The sequence below is a fragment of the Uloborus diversus genome, chromosome 9, assembly GCF_026930045.1.
Source record: "Uloborus diversus isolate 005 chromosome 9, Udiv.v.3.1, whole genome shotgun sequence".
Taxonomy (NCBI): domain Eukaryota; kingdom Metazoa; phylum Arthropoda; class Arachnida; order Araneae; family Uloboridae; genus Uloborus; species Uloborus diversus.
This window is the reverse complement of record NC_072739.1, coordinates 26,078,802-26,095,517: the sequence shown is the minus strand read 5'-3', so window position 1 is coordinate 26,095,517 and position 16,716 is coordinate 26,078,802. Positions and strand designations below refer to the sequence as shown.

General features: G+C 33.4%; 1 protein-coding gene across 2 annotated transcripts in view; it reads left to right on the top strand.

Annotated features, from left to right (window-relative positions):
• LOC129229931 (uncharacterized) overlaps nt 1-15,483 on the top strand; it is a 33,781-nt gene extending 18,298 nt beyond the window's left edge. For both annotated transcript variants that reach the window (XM_054864313.1, XM_054864312.1), the window contains exons 7-11: nt 6,329-6,379; nt 7,579-7,814; nt 12,285-12,450; nt 15,156-15,269; nt 15,367-15,483. In XM_054864313.1, the coding sequence (XP_054720288.1) occupies nt 6,329-6,379; nt 7,579-7,814; nt 12,285-12,450; nt 15,156-15,269; nt 15,367-15,410 (611 nt within the window). In that variant the 3' untranslated portion in view covers nt 15,411-15,483. The remainder of the gene's footprint in view (nt 1-6,328; nt 6,380-7,578; nt 7,815-12,284; nt 12,451-15,155; nt 15,270-15,366) is intronic.
• The last annotated feature ends 1,233 nt before the right edge of the window (nt 15,484-16,716 follow it).

Genomic DNA, 16,716 nt, shown 5'->3' with positions numbered 1-16,716 from the left:
ATAAAAAGGCTGTTAAATATTTTCAATACAGACAGACCATTTATTGAATGAAAAATTCCTGCAGCTTTTTAAACTTCAGCTTACACAGGGTGATTCAAAAAGAATAGTGGGGTTTCATAAAGCTACGGATTTGAGTATATTGGACCTACAGCTCTTTGGTGGAGCTTGAAAGAAAGAGCCAGTTGAAAAGTTTCAATTGGCTACTACTAAATATCTCTGTCTGTTATTGTATAGGTCTCACTTGCTATTTATTGTTGGTCAAAATGACAGTCAAGGAATAATCACTTTGTGATTGGTCCCCTGGGTCACCAGACATAAGCCAATGTAATTTTTTTCCTTGTGGGAATATGTAAAGCAGCGATTCTCAACTGGCACTGATCCTCAGAAAAATTTCAACAATCCAGAGATTTTTTTCTCGTCTACAATTGAAAAAAATTCCTTTTCTCGAAAAAAAAGAAGAAAGGAGGGCAGGGAGAAAAGAAAATATATGATGAATAATAATAATATCCTTTACTGCCATACTAAGCACAGATGTGGTATCTGCATATCTGCAGTTGAGCTCCAAATGAGACGTTTACGGTTAAGTTTTACAGCCTATAATTTTTTAATTGTAGCTGAATATAAAATTTAACTTACCGTAACTTATTTATAACTGGTTAGTCTAACATGTACAAATATGTTTTTTGAGAAAGTTTTTGTTTATAATTAATAAATATAGTCATTTATATTAAATGAATTTTCATTCATTAGACTTCATGTAGGCTACTTTTCATTCGTAAATAAAATGCTTCATTAATTAAGGCATGTATCTTCATCATTCTTAAATGCAATAAATTAAAATATAATTTATGTTTTACATTTATGTAATACATTTTTTATTATCTTCAGTGGCATGAGCTTATAGAATGTGAAAATATTTATTGAATACAAAATACAATACAAAAATAAAACATGACAATCTGCATAAAGTGCAGCTACAAAAGCTTAACAAGTACAATAATTTTTCTTTTTTATCGCTTACCTGCAACTGATTCCAAAAAGCAAAACGACTTACTTTGTGGTATTATACCTTTTAACTGAATTAAGAAGATTTTTGATTATGTTATTTTTTCTTGATACAGTGATCCCAACTGCATGTTCATAATGTTGAGGCAGTTTAATGGCATTTTTCAACATTTTGATGTTTAAAAAGTCAAGTTCTTCCCATGTAGCATCGTGATAGTTTTTTTGTAGAACAAAATGTTCTTTCCTCTTTCTGCCCGCAAATGTACGATATCACGTAAATAGGGCAAATTGTTGTCACTTTTTCCCTTGTTTCTAGTCATAGCTGAACCACTCTTTGTTGCCATTGACACATTTATGTTACATTATTTTTTCTTTTTATAGCATAGTCTTTCCATTTGAAAAAATCATTTGGTTGCATTTCCAACACATTAACTTTCGCTGATGTAGATTTTACCGCATTTTTGAAATCGTCAAAATTGTAAATCTTTTTTGTTTTATGGATTGCTTTCTAACCTGGTGATGAAATGAATCACAAGACATAAAAGTGTACCCTGGCTCAAAGTACTTGATTTCAATTGTGTCTGCATCAATGTAGATTGAATTGCTGCAGAACGTAAGATAGCTTAAGAAAGCCCAATTTTTATTTCGCGATGAGCGATTATCCATCCATAATACGATACGCTTGATATCCCGACACGTCGTTATGAGAAACTTGTATACCGTACTTATAATTTCTTCTTTATTTTGGCCTTGTATGGCATCATGCCATAAGTATGCAACAGTCGGATTGTTTGATTTTTTTCCTACTGGTACGAAACTTTCATTGTAAACAGTTAATCTTCGGCTGAAAACAACAGATTTGAACATCTCACACCTTGGAAGTATAATTACTTTTTCTATATCGACAGAGTATTTTACAACTTTGTCTATTTAGCCCTCGTCTGCATCCTTTTTATACTCTGCTTCCAGCTGTAGTAGCTTTTCTAATGTGATTGTTCCATGCATTACAATGACTGCAATCTATTTTCCGATGGTTCAAGCAATATGAAATGCTCGCATTCTTGGTTACCTAATGTAATGAACGATATATTCATCTTTGATACTTCTTTTCTATGAAACTCGTACAAACATGTAGAATCGGGATGTCTTTTTATGATGTGGTGATACATTTTTTAAGGGTTGTGTCACTTGGCAAATAACCTCTGTTTGGGGAATGCTCTCTTCTATAATGAGCAGTTTTAGGTTCGAGGGATTAAATATGTTCAATGAGTGACTGATGATTATATTTATTCTTTAAAGCCCTTTCTCTTCTCTTGTCAAACTCAGGAGATATCTCACTTTTCTCTCTAGAAAAAGCGTAATATTGAGTCGTTATGTTTATTATATTCTAAAGTTGCAAGAAAAAATTTTTTTACCAACTCTTACGGAGTGTCTTTCATTTGTTTAATAAAATATATTTGTATTGAAATGCCTTGAGTCAATCCGGCAAGTCTTTCATTTAACAGGCATTTTGCTGACCATGTTGAGAACAAAAAAAATTCTGCCCTCTACAGAACTAATGTCCCAAAATTGCTCATTTATTGCAATCCGCCTATTCTCTGGGATTTTTGTTCTGCAGATAAGTTTGTAACTTTAAATATTATGGAGCCAATATAGGGTGAGATTCTTTAATCCTCTTCAGCTTAATGTCATTTCTTTCCTGAATGGAAAAATCAAATTATTTCCTTTTTCTTGAATTCCCCTCTTCTGTTGTAAAACTTGAACATTGAAATTCTTCCTGTACATTAAAGTTGTCAGGATTTTTTAAAGGCTCATCACATATTGGTAGCCTGTTAACAAGTTCAATTTGATATTCTTCAAACTTTCTTGTTACAGTTATTTTCAAGGTTTGCAATTAATATTGAAACAGACTCTTCAGTGGTGAAAATGTTTGGAATTTACAGAAGTAATTACAGTCGAACCTCGTTAAACCGCCAACCTTAGTGATGGCCCAAAAGTTGGCGAAACTCGAGGGTGGCGGTTTAACGAGGTTTCCTCTATCTTTCATAAATGCATGGTTTTAAGAAAATATAGTTAAAATTATGTATTTTCCTTCCCAATTGATCTTTGAATCATAATAGAAAATGGATACTAAGACAGTAAATAAAACAAAAACAAATATTCAAAAGATAAACTTACCCGCATGAACCAGTTTAATGTTTAAAAAAATAACTATCTAAAGTTCTTTTTTTTTTTTTTTTTTTTTTTTGTCGAGTACAAAACTCATTCACATTTTTTTTCAAAACGGAGTACATTGTTGATCATTTCTCTGTCAGTTTTTTTGTTTTGTTCGAAGTAGAGTCTAAGGTTTTTGACGCAATCTTGTGCTTCTTTCCCGGTGATTTTTGGTTCTGATTCCTCTTCGTCACAATCCGATTCGCTGTGGTCTGATACTTCGGGAACTTTAAAAAAGTCAACTATTTCTTCATCTGTCAACACGTCAAATATTGGCTCATCATGGTCGATGTTTAAAAATTCATCCACTCTCATTTCAAGGCTAAGCACCTCATTCGCTTCTTGAAATTTTTCATTAAAAGCTGTAATTGCAGGGTCTTGAAAAATCTGTTGATCAACATTTGCATCGGCTCTTATCAATCCGGTATGTTTCCAACAGTTTTTGATTGTGTCCTCACTTACACAGTCCCAGGCTTTTTTTACAAAGTAAATTGCATCTTTCAACCTAGCATCACATTTACGATTTTCATTCATATCCTCCATGGTTTTCTTTAACAAAAAACCGTCTGAAATGGGCCCTAAACAATATGATGATGCCAGCATCCATTGGTTGCAGAATTCCTGTGGTGTTCAGTGGCAAAAATTCTATTCTCACATTAGACAGTATTTTTAATTTGTGGCATGGTGAATTGTCGAGAATTAGCAACATGTTTCTTTTTTGCATTTTCATCCCGTTGTTAAACGCATTCACCCAGTCAGTAAATTCAACTTCATTTATCCACGCCTTTTTATTGAAACGATTCTTCACATAGAGTTCTGAGCGAAAATTTTTGAAGCAATGAGGCTTTCTCGCTTTACCAATGACTTCTAAAAGTCGTTTGTCGCTTCCATCAGCATTTGTGCAGTGCACAGTTGTTATCCTGGTTTTCTTCTTCTTCACACCTTTTTCGGCTTTATTTGAAATTGTTTTGGAGGGGCATCATCTCAAAGAACAATCCAGATTCGTCCATGTTGTAAACATCTTTCAAGTTGTACTCTGCAATAATTTCAGCTAGCTTTGTTTTCCCAGCATTACGTTTTGTGACATAAACTGTAGCAGTCTCACCGTGACGAGTGTGCAAACACAGGCCATTCCTTTTTTTAAATCGGTCGAGCCAACTGTTACTGTACGAAAAGTTTTCAACGTTCAATTCTTTGCCAAAAATTTTTGCTTTTTCCTTTATAACTTCATCAGCCACAGCACCGTTATTTTCGTTCACTTGGGTTATCCGCATGAGTAGAGCATTTTCCAAATTTTCGTGCTTCCCAGTTTTTATCTTCTTGACTGTATGTAATGATTTCTCTAATCCTAACCACTTTTGTTTCTCCTGCAGAATATCTCCAACGGTTCTTTGGCTAACTTTTTATTCCAGAATATTGAAGAAATGATTGGCAATAGATTGATGGCTTGCGGCTTGATTTTTTTCCTTAAACTCACAAATTAGAATTTTTTCATGCACGCTTAAGATAGTTTTCGACATTTTTACATTGCAAAATGAGAGAACGGGACGTTATAGAACGCTGATACCTAACAACAGTCGTTTGCAAAACTTGCATAAGAAGTCAAAGGTTTAGTCTAACCCCCTCCCTCCCCCAAGCCAGATACAAGAAGGGGTGGAGAATAGCTGAGTAAAGGCGAAATGTCAAAATGAAGAGTAGAAACATGGAAGAGCTGATAATCTCAGGTTAAGAATTCTTGGAGACGTTGAAAACAATGCTCCTTGGGGAACCGAGCTTCGCAGGAGACGGATTAATGGGTAAATGGCCAGAAAGTAGAGGTGAAGCTGAATGTTGATAGAGAGCGAAAGAAAACTGGACAATTACCTGGTGACTAATCTAGGGAAATTTGTTAAGGGCAACACATTGTGGACAACAAGAAGTGGCAGGTGCAAGTGATTTCATATGCATGATTTCTGTGTACATAGTCACACTCTAGTAAATGATTTATCTCCTACTTTGAACTGCCTGACATTCTTTGAATAGAGGGCATTGAAAAATATCCATTGTATAGTCTATCTTCTCTAGTCCTGCTTTCAATATGGCGGTTTAAACAGTTATTTTAACATGCTGAGTATATAGTTTCCGTGGAAAATCAATGGCCTTTGGCGGACAGTGAGGTGGCGGTTTAATGAGGGAATTTGTACTACATTCCAATACGGAATGGTTTTTTTTCAGTCTTTCTTGGCGAACTAATAGGGTGGCGGTTTTTCGGGGGGCGGTTTAATGAGGTTAGACTGTATGCACTTCTTATTGCAATTTGAAGGCCAACATGCGCTATCTTGATCAGAAGAATTTGATGGCAAGGAACAATCATTACTAATTTCATACACATTGTCTAGTCACTCTTCGCAGATGAAACTAGCAAAATCTCCAATGCGACTAGACATACCTTTTGGCGTTTCTCCATTGTCATGATTAACTTCTACATTAAGACTAGAAGATGTATTTATATTGCTCTCAATGTGACTAGAATCTTCTTCAGTATTAAAAATGATACACTTATCTGTCGTTCTATTTTTATCCAAAAATCTAACAAAAGTTCCCTTCCGGAAAATACTATTTATGGTCAAAAAAGGTTGAAAAATGGTGATGTGAAGGATACATTGGTTGCCACTTACGTGAGTCGCTGTTTGTTCAAAACAGTTTTGATTCGATAAAGTGGCTGATTCAATAAAGCAGCTAGTTCAATGAAGCTGAATTTTTGTTCTGTTTTGACAATTTGATTCATTAAAGTGGTTTATTCAATTAACCACTGATTCAGCTGAAAAACTGATCTCTGCCGCAATCGCTTCTGGGTACTTCTGCTTTTGTACAATTTAAAATATTTTAAATATACATGTTTGAAACTCCACGATTTCATTCGAATAACCTTGTGTATTCGATTTCTCTTCTGGACTGGCTAAATAGGGCAAACTGATTTTAATTATTTATAGTATAAGAGTATTAAAGATATATTAGTTCAGGTAATATGCTCTCAAGTTATATTGCTACAGTTTTTGTCTTCAATGTTTAATTCTTGTAATGCATTTATCATAAGAATTGCTATATACCATGTATTCTTTAATTTTAGGCATACATAAACTTAAAAAAGATTTGGAGTTTAAGGAGCTGAAGCAATTAAGTGAGTATAATAAATTACTTTAGTTTTGATTTTTTATATGTGGTACATAGTACAACCCTTAAAGTGGAGCCATTATGGAAAGGCATTTTAGATTATGGTTAAACAATGGTTTAAACAATGTAATCTCAATTATGATTAATGCTTTGAAAACATATCAGATAGTGAAATTTGACAATATTTAAACTTCTGCATAAAAATTTCATAAAAGAGACTTTCATTAATGTTGAATTATAAATTTTTATTCTTAGTATTACTTTTTGATTTGTAAATAAATTCGTAAGTAATATAAAATTGGTTAAGACTATGTAAATACTCTCAATTAAAATTTAAAAAAAAAATGAGTCAAAAAAAAACTTAATATTCAGTCACAGGTGAGTAAAATGTAAATTAAGGTCGATTTTTGAGTGAAAATTTTTTCGCGAATACAATACTTCCTTTTTTGTAAAAGGAAGTAAAAAGGTTTTCTTTGTGTGTGTGTAGGAGTAAGTTTCTTCCATCCTTAGTATGAGTGAATGTAAAATTATGTTGGTGTGTGAGTCTGAAGTAAAATTTATTCTAATGTGAACAAAAACTCCCCACATAAAATGAAATACATGCACTATACCAGACAGGATGTTATCACATTCAGAGCCTACAGAGCCCTTATTAGAACTCATCAGTCTGGGTTAGTGAATAACCGAGCAGGAGGCAGATGTCATCTCATTGGAACTGAGAGCCCCAACAAACTGGTAGATAAAGTAAATTTATTTCCTCAGCGAGTGTCCGCATCATGGTGCCGTTCAACTCGTGAATTGAAGGCAAAGTTTGGATATTTAGAAGTAAGTTATCGTCCCTGAGCCAGGGCTAAGGCAGAATCTAATGATGCAAGACAGACTGGTTGAATTTATCCCGGTATAGTGCATGTAGTTCTGTCTTAGCCCTGTCTATGGGGCGGTAACTAATTGCAATATTAATGTGTACTTATTGTGTATAAGGTTCACTTGGTAATTTAAAAAAATCATTTGACATGATAGTTGCCTTCTTTTGAGCATTTTCTCTTATAACTTGCATATAAAACACTCTCTGAAATCCAGAATTTCCCCATCCTGAAATATTATACTTATTGGTGATTACATATGTGTTATGTTCTTTATCGATATAACATATTTTTTATCCGTAATGTAGTACATTTTTTTATTTTTGAAAAATTTTCATTTTAGTGATGGAACTTTTAAATGTCCAAGAGAAAACCTTCTTGAAGGTAAAGGATGTAGAAGAAAGGCAAAAACGGCTACAGGCAGAACTGCGCAAGATAAGAGAAGTAATTTTAAAGCCAAATGACATGGTTGAGGTACCTCACCTCCCAGATGACCTTATTTTGCCTATATTTACCGATTCAGAGCTGGAAAATCTGAATGAAAGGCTAGGAAATGACAAAGAGTTGCAAACCAGATTTGTAAGTCAAAATCATTTGTTGCAAAATTTTAATGATTTAAGCTAAACATACAGTATAATTTTGATTTAACGATACTCCATTTAATGATTTTCTCAGTTGAATGATACATTTTACTGATCCACATTTGACTGCGTTGACTGTCCATGCTCCACAATTTAATGATATCCTTGGTTTAACAATAACTTTTCCAGTCCTTGACAATTATTAAATTGGGATTATATTGCATACTGTTATTTTTAATAACCAGGCGCAAGTTCAATCCATATATTTAATGATTGCAATGATTATATACAGTGTGATGAATATATTTGCATATGAAAAACATTATGAACTAAAATATATAATACATAATCGCCTACCTTTGGTAGTGGTAGAACGAAACTTGTTGTATATATAATGGCTGACTGGAGAGTAGTGCGCAGTTCGCTTTGCTAGTGTTACAATTAAAAATGATATAAGTGCGTTTTTTAAAGATGCTTAAGGCGACATCTGGTGATCTGAAAAATAGTTAAAGGAATTAAAGTTCTACATTAAGTTTCTGTAAGCAAAATGTTCTATCACATACGCAAAAGTTGTTAGTTTTGAATGTTTTAAACAACATCTGACACTAAGCATGGCACTTCTAATTATAAATTGCATTTTAGTTTACTACGATTAGAGGAATACATTCAAGTTTTCAAAAGCACTGGATAATTTCTAAGAGGCAAATATCTTTATATATATCTATCTATGTCATTGCTACTCCTGATGAATGACAGAAAACTGAGCATCAAATCAGGTATCAATAAATTTGTTATTTTCCTGGCTACATGTTTAGCTAGGTGTTAAAATTCTGCAACTTTAATTAGCAGAGAAATTAATGATAAACCTAACATTCTCCCCTATTGGTTCTTCTTCAAAACACTTTTCCCTTCTTTCGGAACAATTTTCCAATAATAATATTAATATTACCCAAAGTGACTCACAGAGTGAAGGTTTTTCCTTTTTCTCGAGGCCACATTGTCCTGTGTTCGTAATTTCTCTCTCTTTTCTGCTTAAAGTGGAAGTTATTGAATAGTTCAGAATCAAATGATTCTAGAGCTTTGCCGCAAAAAAAATTAACACTTTTTTATTGATGTACCGATGCAGGGGATGCATTTTTCGATGCAATAATTTTTTCGTCTTTTCCTTTGAAGGAATGTTATTTACGTATCAAAAACGTCATTTAAATTTCTTTCACTTATCAAAGCCAAAGACAGTACAGCTCCAAAAGTGCTGTACTTTAGTACTTCGGAAGAACAGAGTTGTACACCAACTCACCAGCAGCAGATTGTGCGAGCCATCGTAGGTGGCGATGCCAACACCACAGGCCACTAATCTAGCTGCATTGGCGTCTAGTATCATCATTAAAATTTTAATCATCCAAATTAACTATTGGCATATGTCCCCTATGATTTGTTCTGCAGTACTTCACTATCAGTCAATCACATTTTTAAACACTTTCTTATTAATCTAATACCAGGAGGAGACAGCCTGAACCATTTGCCCCAGCCAGCAAATTCACCCTATTTCTGAGTTTTTTTCACTGAAACTCACATCAAAACTTTAAGTAAGATAGGTAAAGGCGGCAGTTTCATGTTTTTGCCCCTGCTTGGAAAAATTGCATGATTTATTAACATAGACTTTTTGATATCAATGCCCCTACTAACAATAGTCTCTAATAGTGAAGTAGCATGGCCTCAGTAGGCAATTGTTCTTACAGCATGAAGCTATTTGCTCTTTGAAACTATGCACATTGATGTGATTTTTTAATATGTTCAATTTCCACATTGAGTTCTTGCACTGTTCAGGGGTAGAAGTGACCAACTTGTCACATATAGGACATTTTCCACAAAAAATATAGGACACATTATATGAATAATTTTGCTATGAAAAAAGAAATAATATATATCACAAATAATTTAGTTATTCTCATCAATGATTTAAAAAAAAAAAAACCTCAAACAAAATTATACCTTACATCTGAAATGACTTTCCAGTAGTTAAAAGAATATTTTTTGAAAAAACTGTACTTTATAGAAGAAATAACTAAACGAAATTTGAACATTTATTTTTTCTTCCTCACTCATAACCCAAATACTAATTCCACTGTTCTTTGATTTTATATCTGAACTGAATCCTTTAACACTTGTATTAAGAACAAACAGAGCTTGAGAAGGTCCCTTCTGACGTTTTTCAGAGTTTCCGTTATTCTTGAATGTTTTAGCATGCTCCCTCAATTGCGAAAATCCACTATTGCTTATAGGCACTGAACAGTTGAAAAAATGGCAAAAACATCTTTTCCTTTAGTGCACCATGCACCAAAATTTGCAGAATTATCGTCCTCCTGGTTCAACAACAACAAAAAACGGGAATATAAGACATTTTTGAAAAATATAGGAAATATAGGACGATTTTGATGCTTTTTTTGAAAATATAGGAAATATAGGATATATAGGACTACTTCGACCCCTGACTGTTCAGTGTTTGTTAGCATACATAGACTTTTGATATCAAATGCTCCCAAAAGGAAAACATTCAAAATTTACCTTGAGGTTACTTGACCTTAGCAAGCCAGTTTCGATCTTTGTTGGGAGAAAGGACCTGAATCAGAGTTGTCAACCAACCTTGAAACATGTCACTTTGATCAGATATTGCCTTTCTGAATTAGGCCCATTCTAGTGATATAAATTTATGTGCCATTTTTATAACTGCACGATGTTTTTACAGATAAGTCTGCTATTCTGTCCTGAATATTAGCCCATGATTAATACTTATGTCATAAATAATATTGATATCCAACTGAGCATTTATTGCTCTTTGCCAGAGAACTTCCGACTTTTGAAAATTCAACCATTTAATTATTTTCCATGCTTTTGTTTTCTGGATTTACTTACAAAACATAACTTGATTTCTACTGATTTAGGTAAAATTTAATTGGCCAAGATAATTTTTAACCCCTTGCCTCTGAAGTATATTTGAGAAAAAAAAAACATGTAAAAAATGGGAAATTTTGATTTTTTTTTCATTGTTAATTGTAAGCACCCACCTTCTTGATCCGCTTTTTGGCTTCAGGGGTTGCCTTTCAATGCATTATTGTGCGTATCTGTTTGTCTCTACCATATCAGTGTGCCTCAAATTGTCATCAAATAATAGTTCGAAATTTTGTTTTTCTTGAGCAAAAGTAGAAATACAAGAAATACACCGCCAGCTCAATCATTTCCAGCCGAGGACTGCAGTTTCTTGCCTTCAAAATTCGAGTTGAACCGAACCATTGCTTCGGTCACTCGTCTGGTCAGTGCTAATTCTGTATTAGCTACCAGTTTGTTTGGCACTCTTGGCTTCCTTAAGTTGTTTCCCACCTCCAGCTCAGTCACTTTCCTATGCCGGGCTGATGAGTGCTAATAAGCACGAAACTGCAGTCCTTGGCTGGAAATGATTGAGCTGGCGGTGTATTTCTTGTATTTCTGCCTTAGGCCTGGCTATAGGGCGGTAACTTACTGAATAAAAGTAGAAATGTCAATTGTTGCACCGACTTGTTGCTGTTGGAATGGAAATCTTGGTAGGGCTGGAAGGAGGTTATTCAAACATAACGGCATCCAGCTTCAGCTTGAAAAAGTCTCTCTTTCGTTGTCACTTGCGGAATGGTCGTTCTCGTGTCGAAATACTGATATCTGAGCATGAAGGGCCTAGAAGTATTCTTCATCATCGGCTGGTTCCCCGTTCTGAATATTATGTGGTTTGAATGAAATTTGGGAAGCGGAAAATTTAAAAACAAGTATCAAATACAAATACAAAAGTGACAACCAGCAACAGGCTCTGGGCCCAGCTAGGCTGGCCCTAGTCAATTTACAATCCCCAGTGAAGATCAATGGCCCTCTTAAAACTATCTACTCCCGTGCTCATTACCACCTCTTCCGGTAAGCTGTTCCAAGGTTCCACTACCCTGCTGAAATAATAATTTTGCCTAATATCCATATTAGCCTGAGATTTAAATAGCTTAAAACAATGACCCCTTGTCCTGTTTTTAGTGCTGAACTTTAGCCCTGTAACATCTTTCAATTTAATAAATTTTAACAACTGAATCATGTCCCCTCGGTCTCTTCTTTGCTCAAGACTGTACATTTTTAGCATTCTAAGCCTGGAATCATAATCTAAGTGGGAAAGTCCACTTATTAGCCTTGTAGCCCGCCTTTGAACCGGGGCCGCCAACTATTGGAAAATGGTAAATTACATATTATGCTTTGGACAGACAAACTGAGTTTGGGCTTCACAGAAATTAAACACCGATTTTTCTCCTGTCCGAACTCTAGTCGAGCATTCGAAAATTAGTGCACTTAAAATGCTGAAGTGAGTTTGGGTGTCACGGGCAAGAGGTTAACTTTGAGAACTCATAATGGAAATGATTTGTTATGCCGTTTTACTTATTATTATTTTTAAATATACTTATAGGTTCACTTTTTATTCCATACTTCGTATGGGAAAAACATTTCAACATTCATGACAGCATGTCTAAAAAGAGTCATGACGCAAAATGTGGCACAGTTGTACAGCAGACTAGGGAGGAAAGGAAAAAAGAGTTTCACGGCTCTAGCAAACTTATATGCTGCTATAATAGGTATACTTTTGCTTGTTCAATTCTCTTTAATTTCTCAGCTGAAAATTGCTTAACTATTTTATATTGATGACTTATTTTTATTTATTTATTTATTGTGGAATGCATAATAATGGCTTGATTATATTGCTTCTTATTAGAGCCCATATAATATGCCAATGCATACAGTAGAATGTCTATAAGCTGCTGACCTATAACATGCAAGTCTATATGAAGTGTTAAGCTTTTCAGAAGCAAACAAAAAGTTGTGTAGTTATATTCTGAAACTCAAACATAACAGCCTTCTCAGGCAAAATTTTCAAATTTTTGTCTTTCCACTCTAATTCAAAGCTTTTACATGAAAAATTGTGTTCACAGAAATGAAGTATCAAACTGTCCTTGTATACACAAGCAGGGTTGGCCGGATTGGACCCAATTGGGTCGGACCCAATGGGTTTTTTTGAAAAAACCCATTTAAAAAAACCCATTATTTAGCCCACTTTTGGGTTTTTTAAATTTTTTGGGAAGTTTTTAAAAAAATTAATTTAAATACTTTCACAATTTAAACTTCTTTTTCATTTCTTCTTCACCACAGACATTGGACATAAAAAATGAATTTTTTGAAATAGTATTTCTCAACTCTTAACAGCATTAAAAAAATGTTTCAAAGATTTTAAATAAATATATTTAACTTTTTTCTTTAACTGATAAATAAATGGACTCAAATTATTTTGACTAAGTCCTGTCACGTCTGATTTTCCCAATATTTGCAGATTGTACAGAGGAAACTACTCTAGCTAAAAGGCTTTCATGTGAATTATTTCCTGCAAACAAACACTTCGCAAATCTCGAATAAACACAAGGTATATTTTTTAGAAATTAACAGGTTTTTCAAACGGTCGGGCAGAAAACAGAACAGGATGTACAGTATTTTCATTATCTTACGAAAAAGTTTAATATTTCTATTCATAAAATTGAAAGAAATATCTTGATTAAGCTGGAATTCAGTAAAAAGGGAGTAAAAACCTACTTGAGGTTCTACAGTAGTTTTGCATAACAAAATAAAATACAGGAAAGTAAAATGCAAAAAAAAAGTAGTAGCAATTAAAAACGAACAACAGATTTTCTCACTCGAGAAGTAACTTTGCATTAACTGCTGGTAATCATGAAAACTAAAAAATCTGAAACTTCACCATTCTTGGGTTTTGTCGTCTTTTATACTTTTCTTCAGAAAACGCTGAATTTTAACTAGTTTTCCAGTTTTTTTACCCTAAGACAATTTTTGCGCTTTGTCCATATACTTACGCTACAATATGCTACAAGTACCCCACATTTTCCCTAAAAAAAAGACAAAAAAAAAAAAAGAAAAAAACCCACATTTCTTTTAAAAAACCCAGCTTTAGTTGGGTTTTTTTGGGTTTTATTTAAAAAAAACCAAAAAACCCTGGGTCCATGGGCTTTTTTAAAAAAAACCCGGGTTTTTGCCAACCCTGTACACAAGTGATATGAAAACCATAAAGCTGGCCAAAATGCAGCATAATGCACTTACGTTTGGTTATCAAGCACACATATTTATCCATATTATATCCATTAATGCCTTTTGTAGTTTATTACTAGTGGCTTGTGTTTAGTGTTTTTAAATATCAAAAATATATTATTGAAGTTGTTTCCCTCGAACTTTTAAAAAATAATCAAGTAGATTATTTTCTAAAACCACCAATTTCAACTTTAATGCTTGAGGAGAAGCTCGAAATAAGTAAATTGCAATAAAGTGCACAAAAGAACTGCGATAAAGACTGATATTAATATATAGTAGCAATTAAGGGATTAATTATGTTTTACAGCAGTTATAACCAAGAATGCGATTTGGCCTTACTAGGAGCACGTGTCCCCCCATAGAGCCAACTCTGAAAAGATGCCAAAAGTACAATGAAACTAAAAACAATTGAAAAATTCTTTATTGTCAATTCATCTGGTAAACTCAAAAACATAACATTTTTAAAAATTCAATATTTACCTCAATGGAAATGAGAAGGATCAATCATCACATTTGGGGCACTGATAAGTCGTTATCAGTGCCCCAAGAGTATTTGTGTGCCAAGAGTGTCAGTATTTAATTACTTTCTAGAACAATTAACTTTTTTACACCATTAAATTACAGAGAACCACGAAGAAACAAAATGCACAGTAAAATAAGATCGGGCAATTTTAATAAGACTCTTTTGCAATAACTGTTGCTGTACTTTTGCCTGCTTTTGACAAACAGCTCATTCATAATGCTTTATCATCAGTTGAGTTAGGCTTTCTGACGACGATAAAACCACGATCTGTTTTTCTATTTTTTTGTGAAAACTTTATACAAACGCCAGAGGCACCCCGAACTAAAATTTTTGGGAGGAGAGGGGTTAAGTTCTCAATTCACAAAATGAAACTCCGAACTTTACCGAATGATAAAAAATTAGATACTTAAACATAATTAGAAGATACATTAGGCCTAAAAAGCTATATGGTCTTCAAATTTGCCAAATAAAGAAACTTTTTGGAGGCCACAGTGCCCTCCCATTGGGACGCCTCTGATAACAGCGGGCCCACCCGCCGAATTAAGCCACAAGCCGCCACTGATTATCAGCAAATGATTGCTGATTGCTCAGGTATAATACAAACTTGTGGCATTTCTTAAAGAGTTTTGTAGCTTATCAAATTTTTTGAAATCATAAATTTTTACTTAGGTGCTGCAGCTTTGAAATTTCCAGATGGAACAACTGATGAATTTTCAGAAAGACTGGGAAGAACATTAGCCAGTTCAGGCGACTGGGAAGGTCGTAATAGACCTCCCATTACTAGTCAGTATTTTTTTTCCCCATCATAGCTATTCGGTATAATCATAACTATTTTTAATTCTGAAAATATTATCAATGATTTTGTTTTTTCTTTTTACAGTTACAGTAGTGAAACAAGCTACAACTGAAGATGAAAACTGTTGATGTTGCCATATTGTGTTTTTTTAGTTACAAAAAATTGTGAATAAAAACGTTTCTATTTTAAACTTCTGTTTTAACATTTGTTAAATTGCTACAGCTTACATTTTGTGATTTTAAAGTATACAATATGCAGTTTAAAATTTTGATAAAAAGGATATTTTAGTCTGTCACTAATAAATTTCAGTTGTAATGACAAAATGCTGATTAAATATGCTACAAATCGTTTTAACCACAAAATGACTAAAACCACTTTGAGTGATCACCAAAACTATTTTTAAAAATAGAAAGAAAGAAAAAAAAATATTTATTTTTTGCTTTATTTATGGAAATATCTTCAAATTCCTCATATTGCAGTTACATTTATCTATTTTATGAGGTAAAAGTTGCTATAACTAAAACAAATTATTGCAATTCATTGAAATTTAAATTATATGCAGCAAAAATTGCTAAAATTTGCACTAAAATTACCTAAACTTTTTTTTTTTGTTTTTGTTTTGTGGAAAATGTTTCACATCTAAATAGAATATGAAGGGCTGTACTATTTCAATACTTTGTTATTAAGGAGATAAAAACATATTAAAGCAATTTTTCTCACAGAAAATGGTATTTACATTAACTACTTTTATTGCAATAAATTATTATATATTATTTGATGTTTTCTAATGCAGTGTTACAAATAAGAATTTTAATCTAGGTGCCATGATGGCGCTTAATGTAAGTTGCTAGGCATCAAAACGTGTCCATGTAGTACCTCTGTGATCCATATTCCATTGCATTTTTTGTTTGTCTTGATGTGTATTATCATTCCTCTAAGTTTGTTAAAGATACACTAGATCAGGGGTTCTCAATTTTTTTGACTTGTGGCATCCTTTGAAGAATTAGAATTTCTTTATGGTACCCTAGTCAATCTTTATTATTTAGATAAGTGCATAAGTAAGCCAAATAAGGGTATTCTAAAGTTCAAAACCTAAAACTGTTCTCCTTTGTGATTGAATTGCTCCAGCTTTTTTATATCATCAGGTGACTCATAAAAACTAAGAGAAAAATAAAACCAAGGGAAAATTTCAGTTTCAATTGTGTTTCTCCGCAGTTTTAGTAAAGAAAAGTGATTTAGTCTTCTCAGGAACATGGAACCCTAATAAGATAGACACTGGGCAAAGATTAATTCACGCAAACTTGAAGACAAAATGCCAAAAAGTACTCTCAAAGTAAAACGAATTGAAAGATCTTAATTATCAATATACAGTGAAACCTGTGTGTGAAGATACTTTCTATGTCTATAACGATATTTTCCTTGATCCCAGCATAA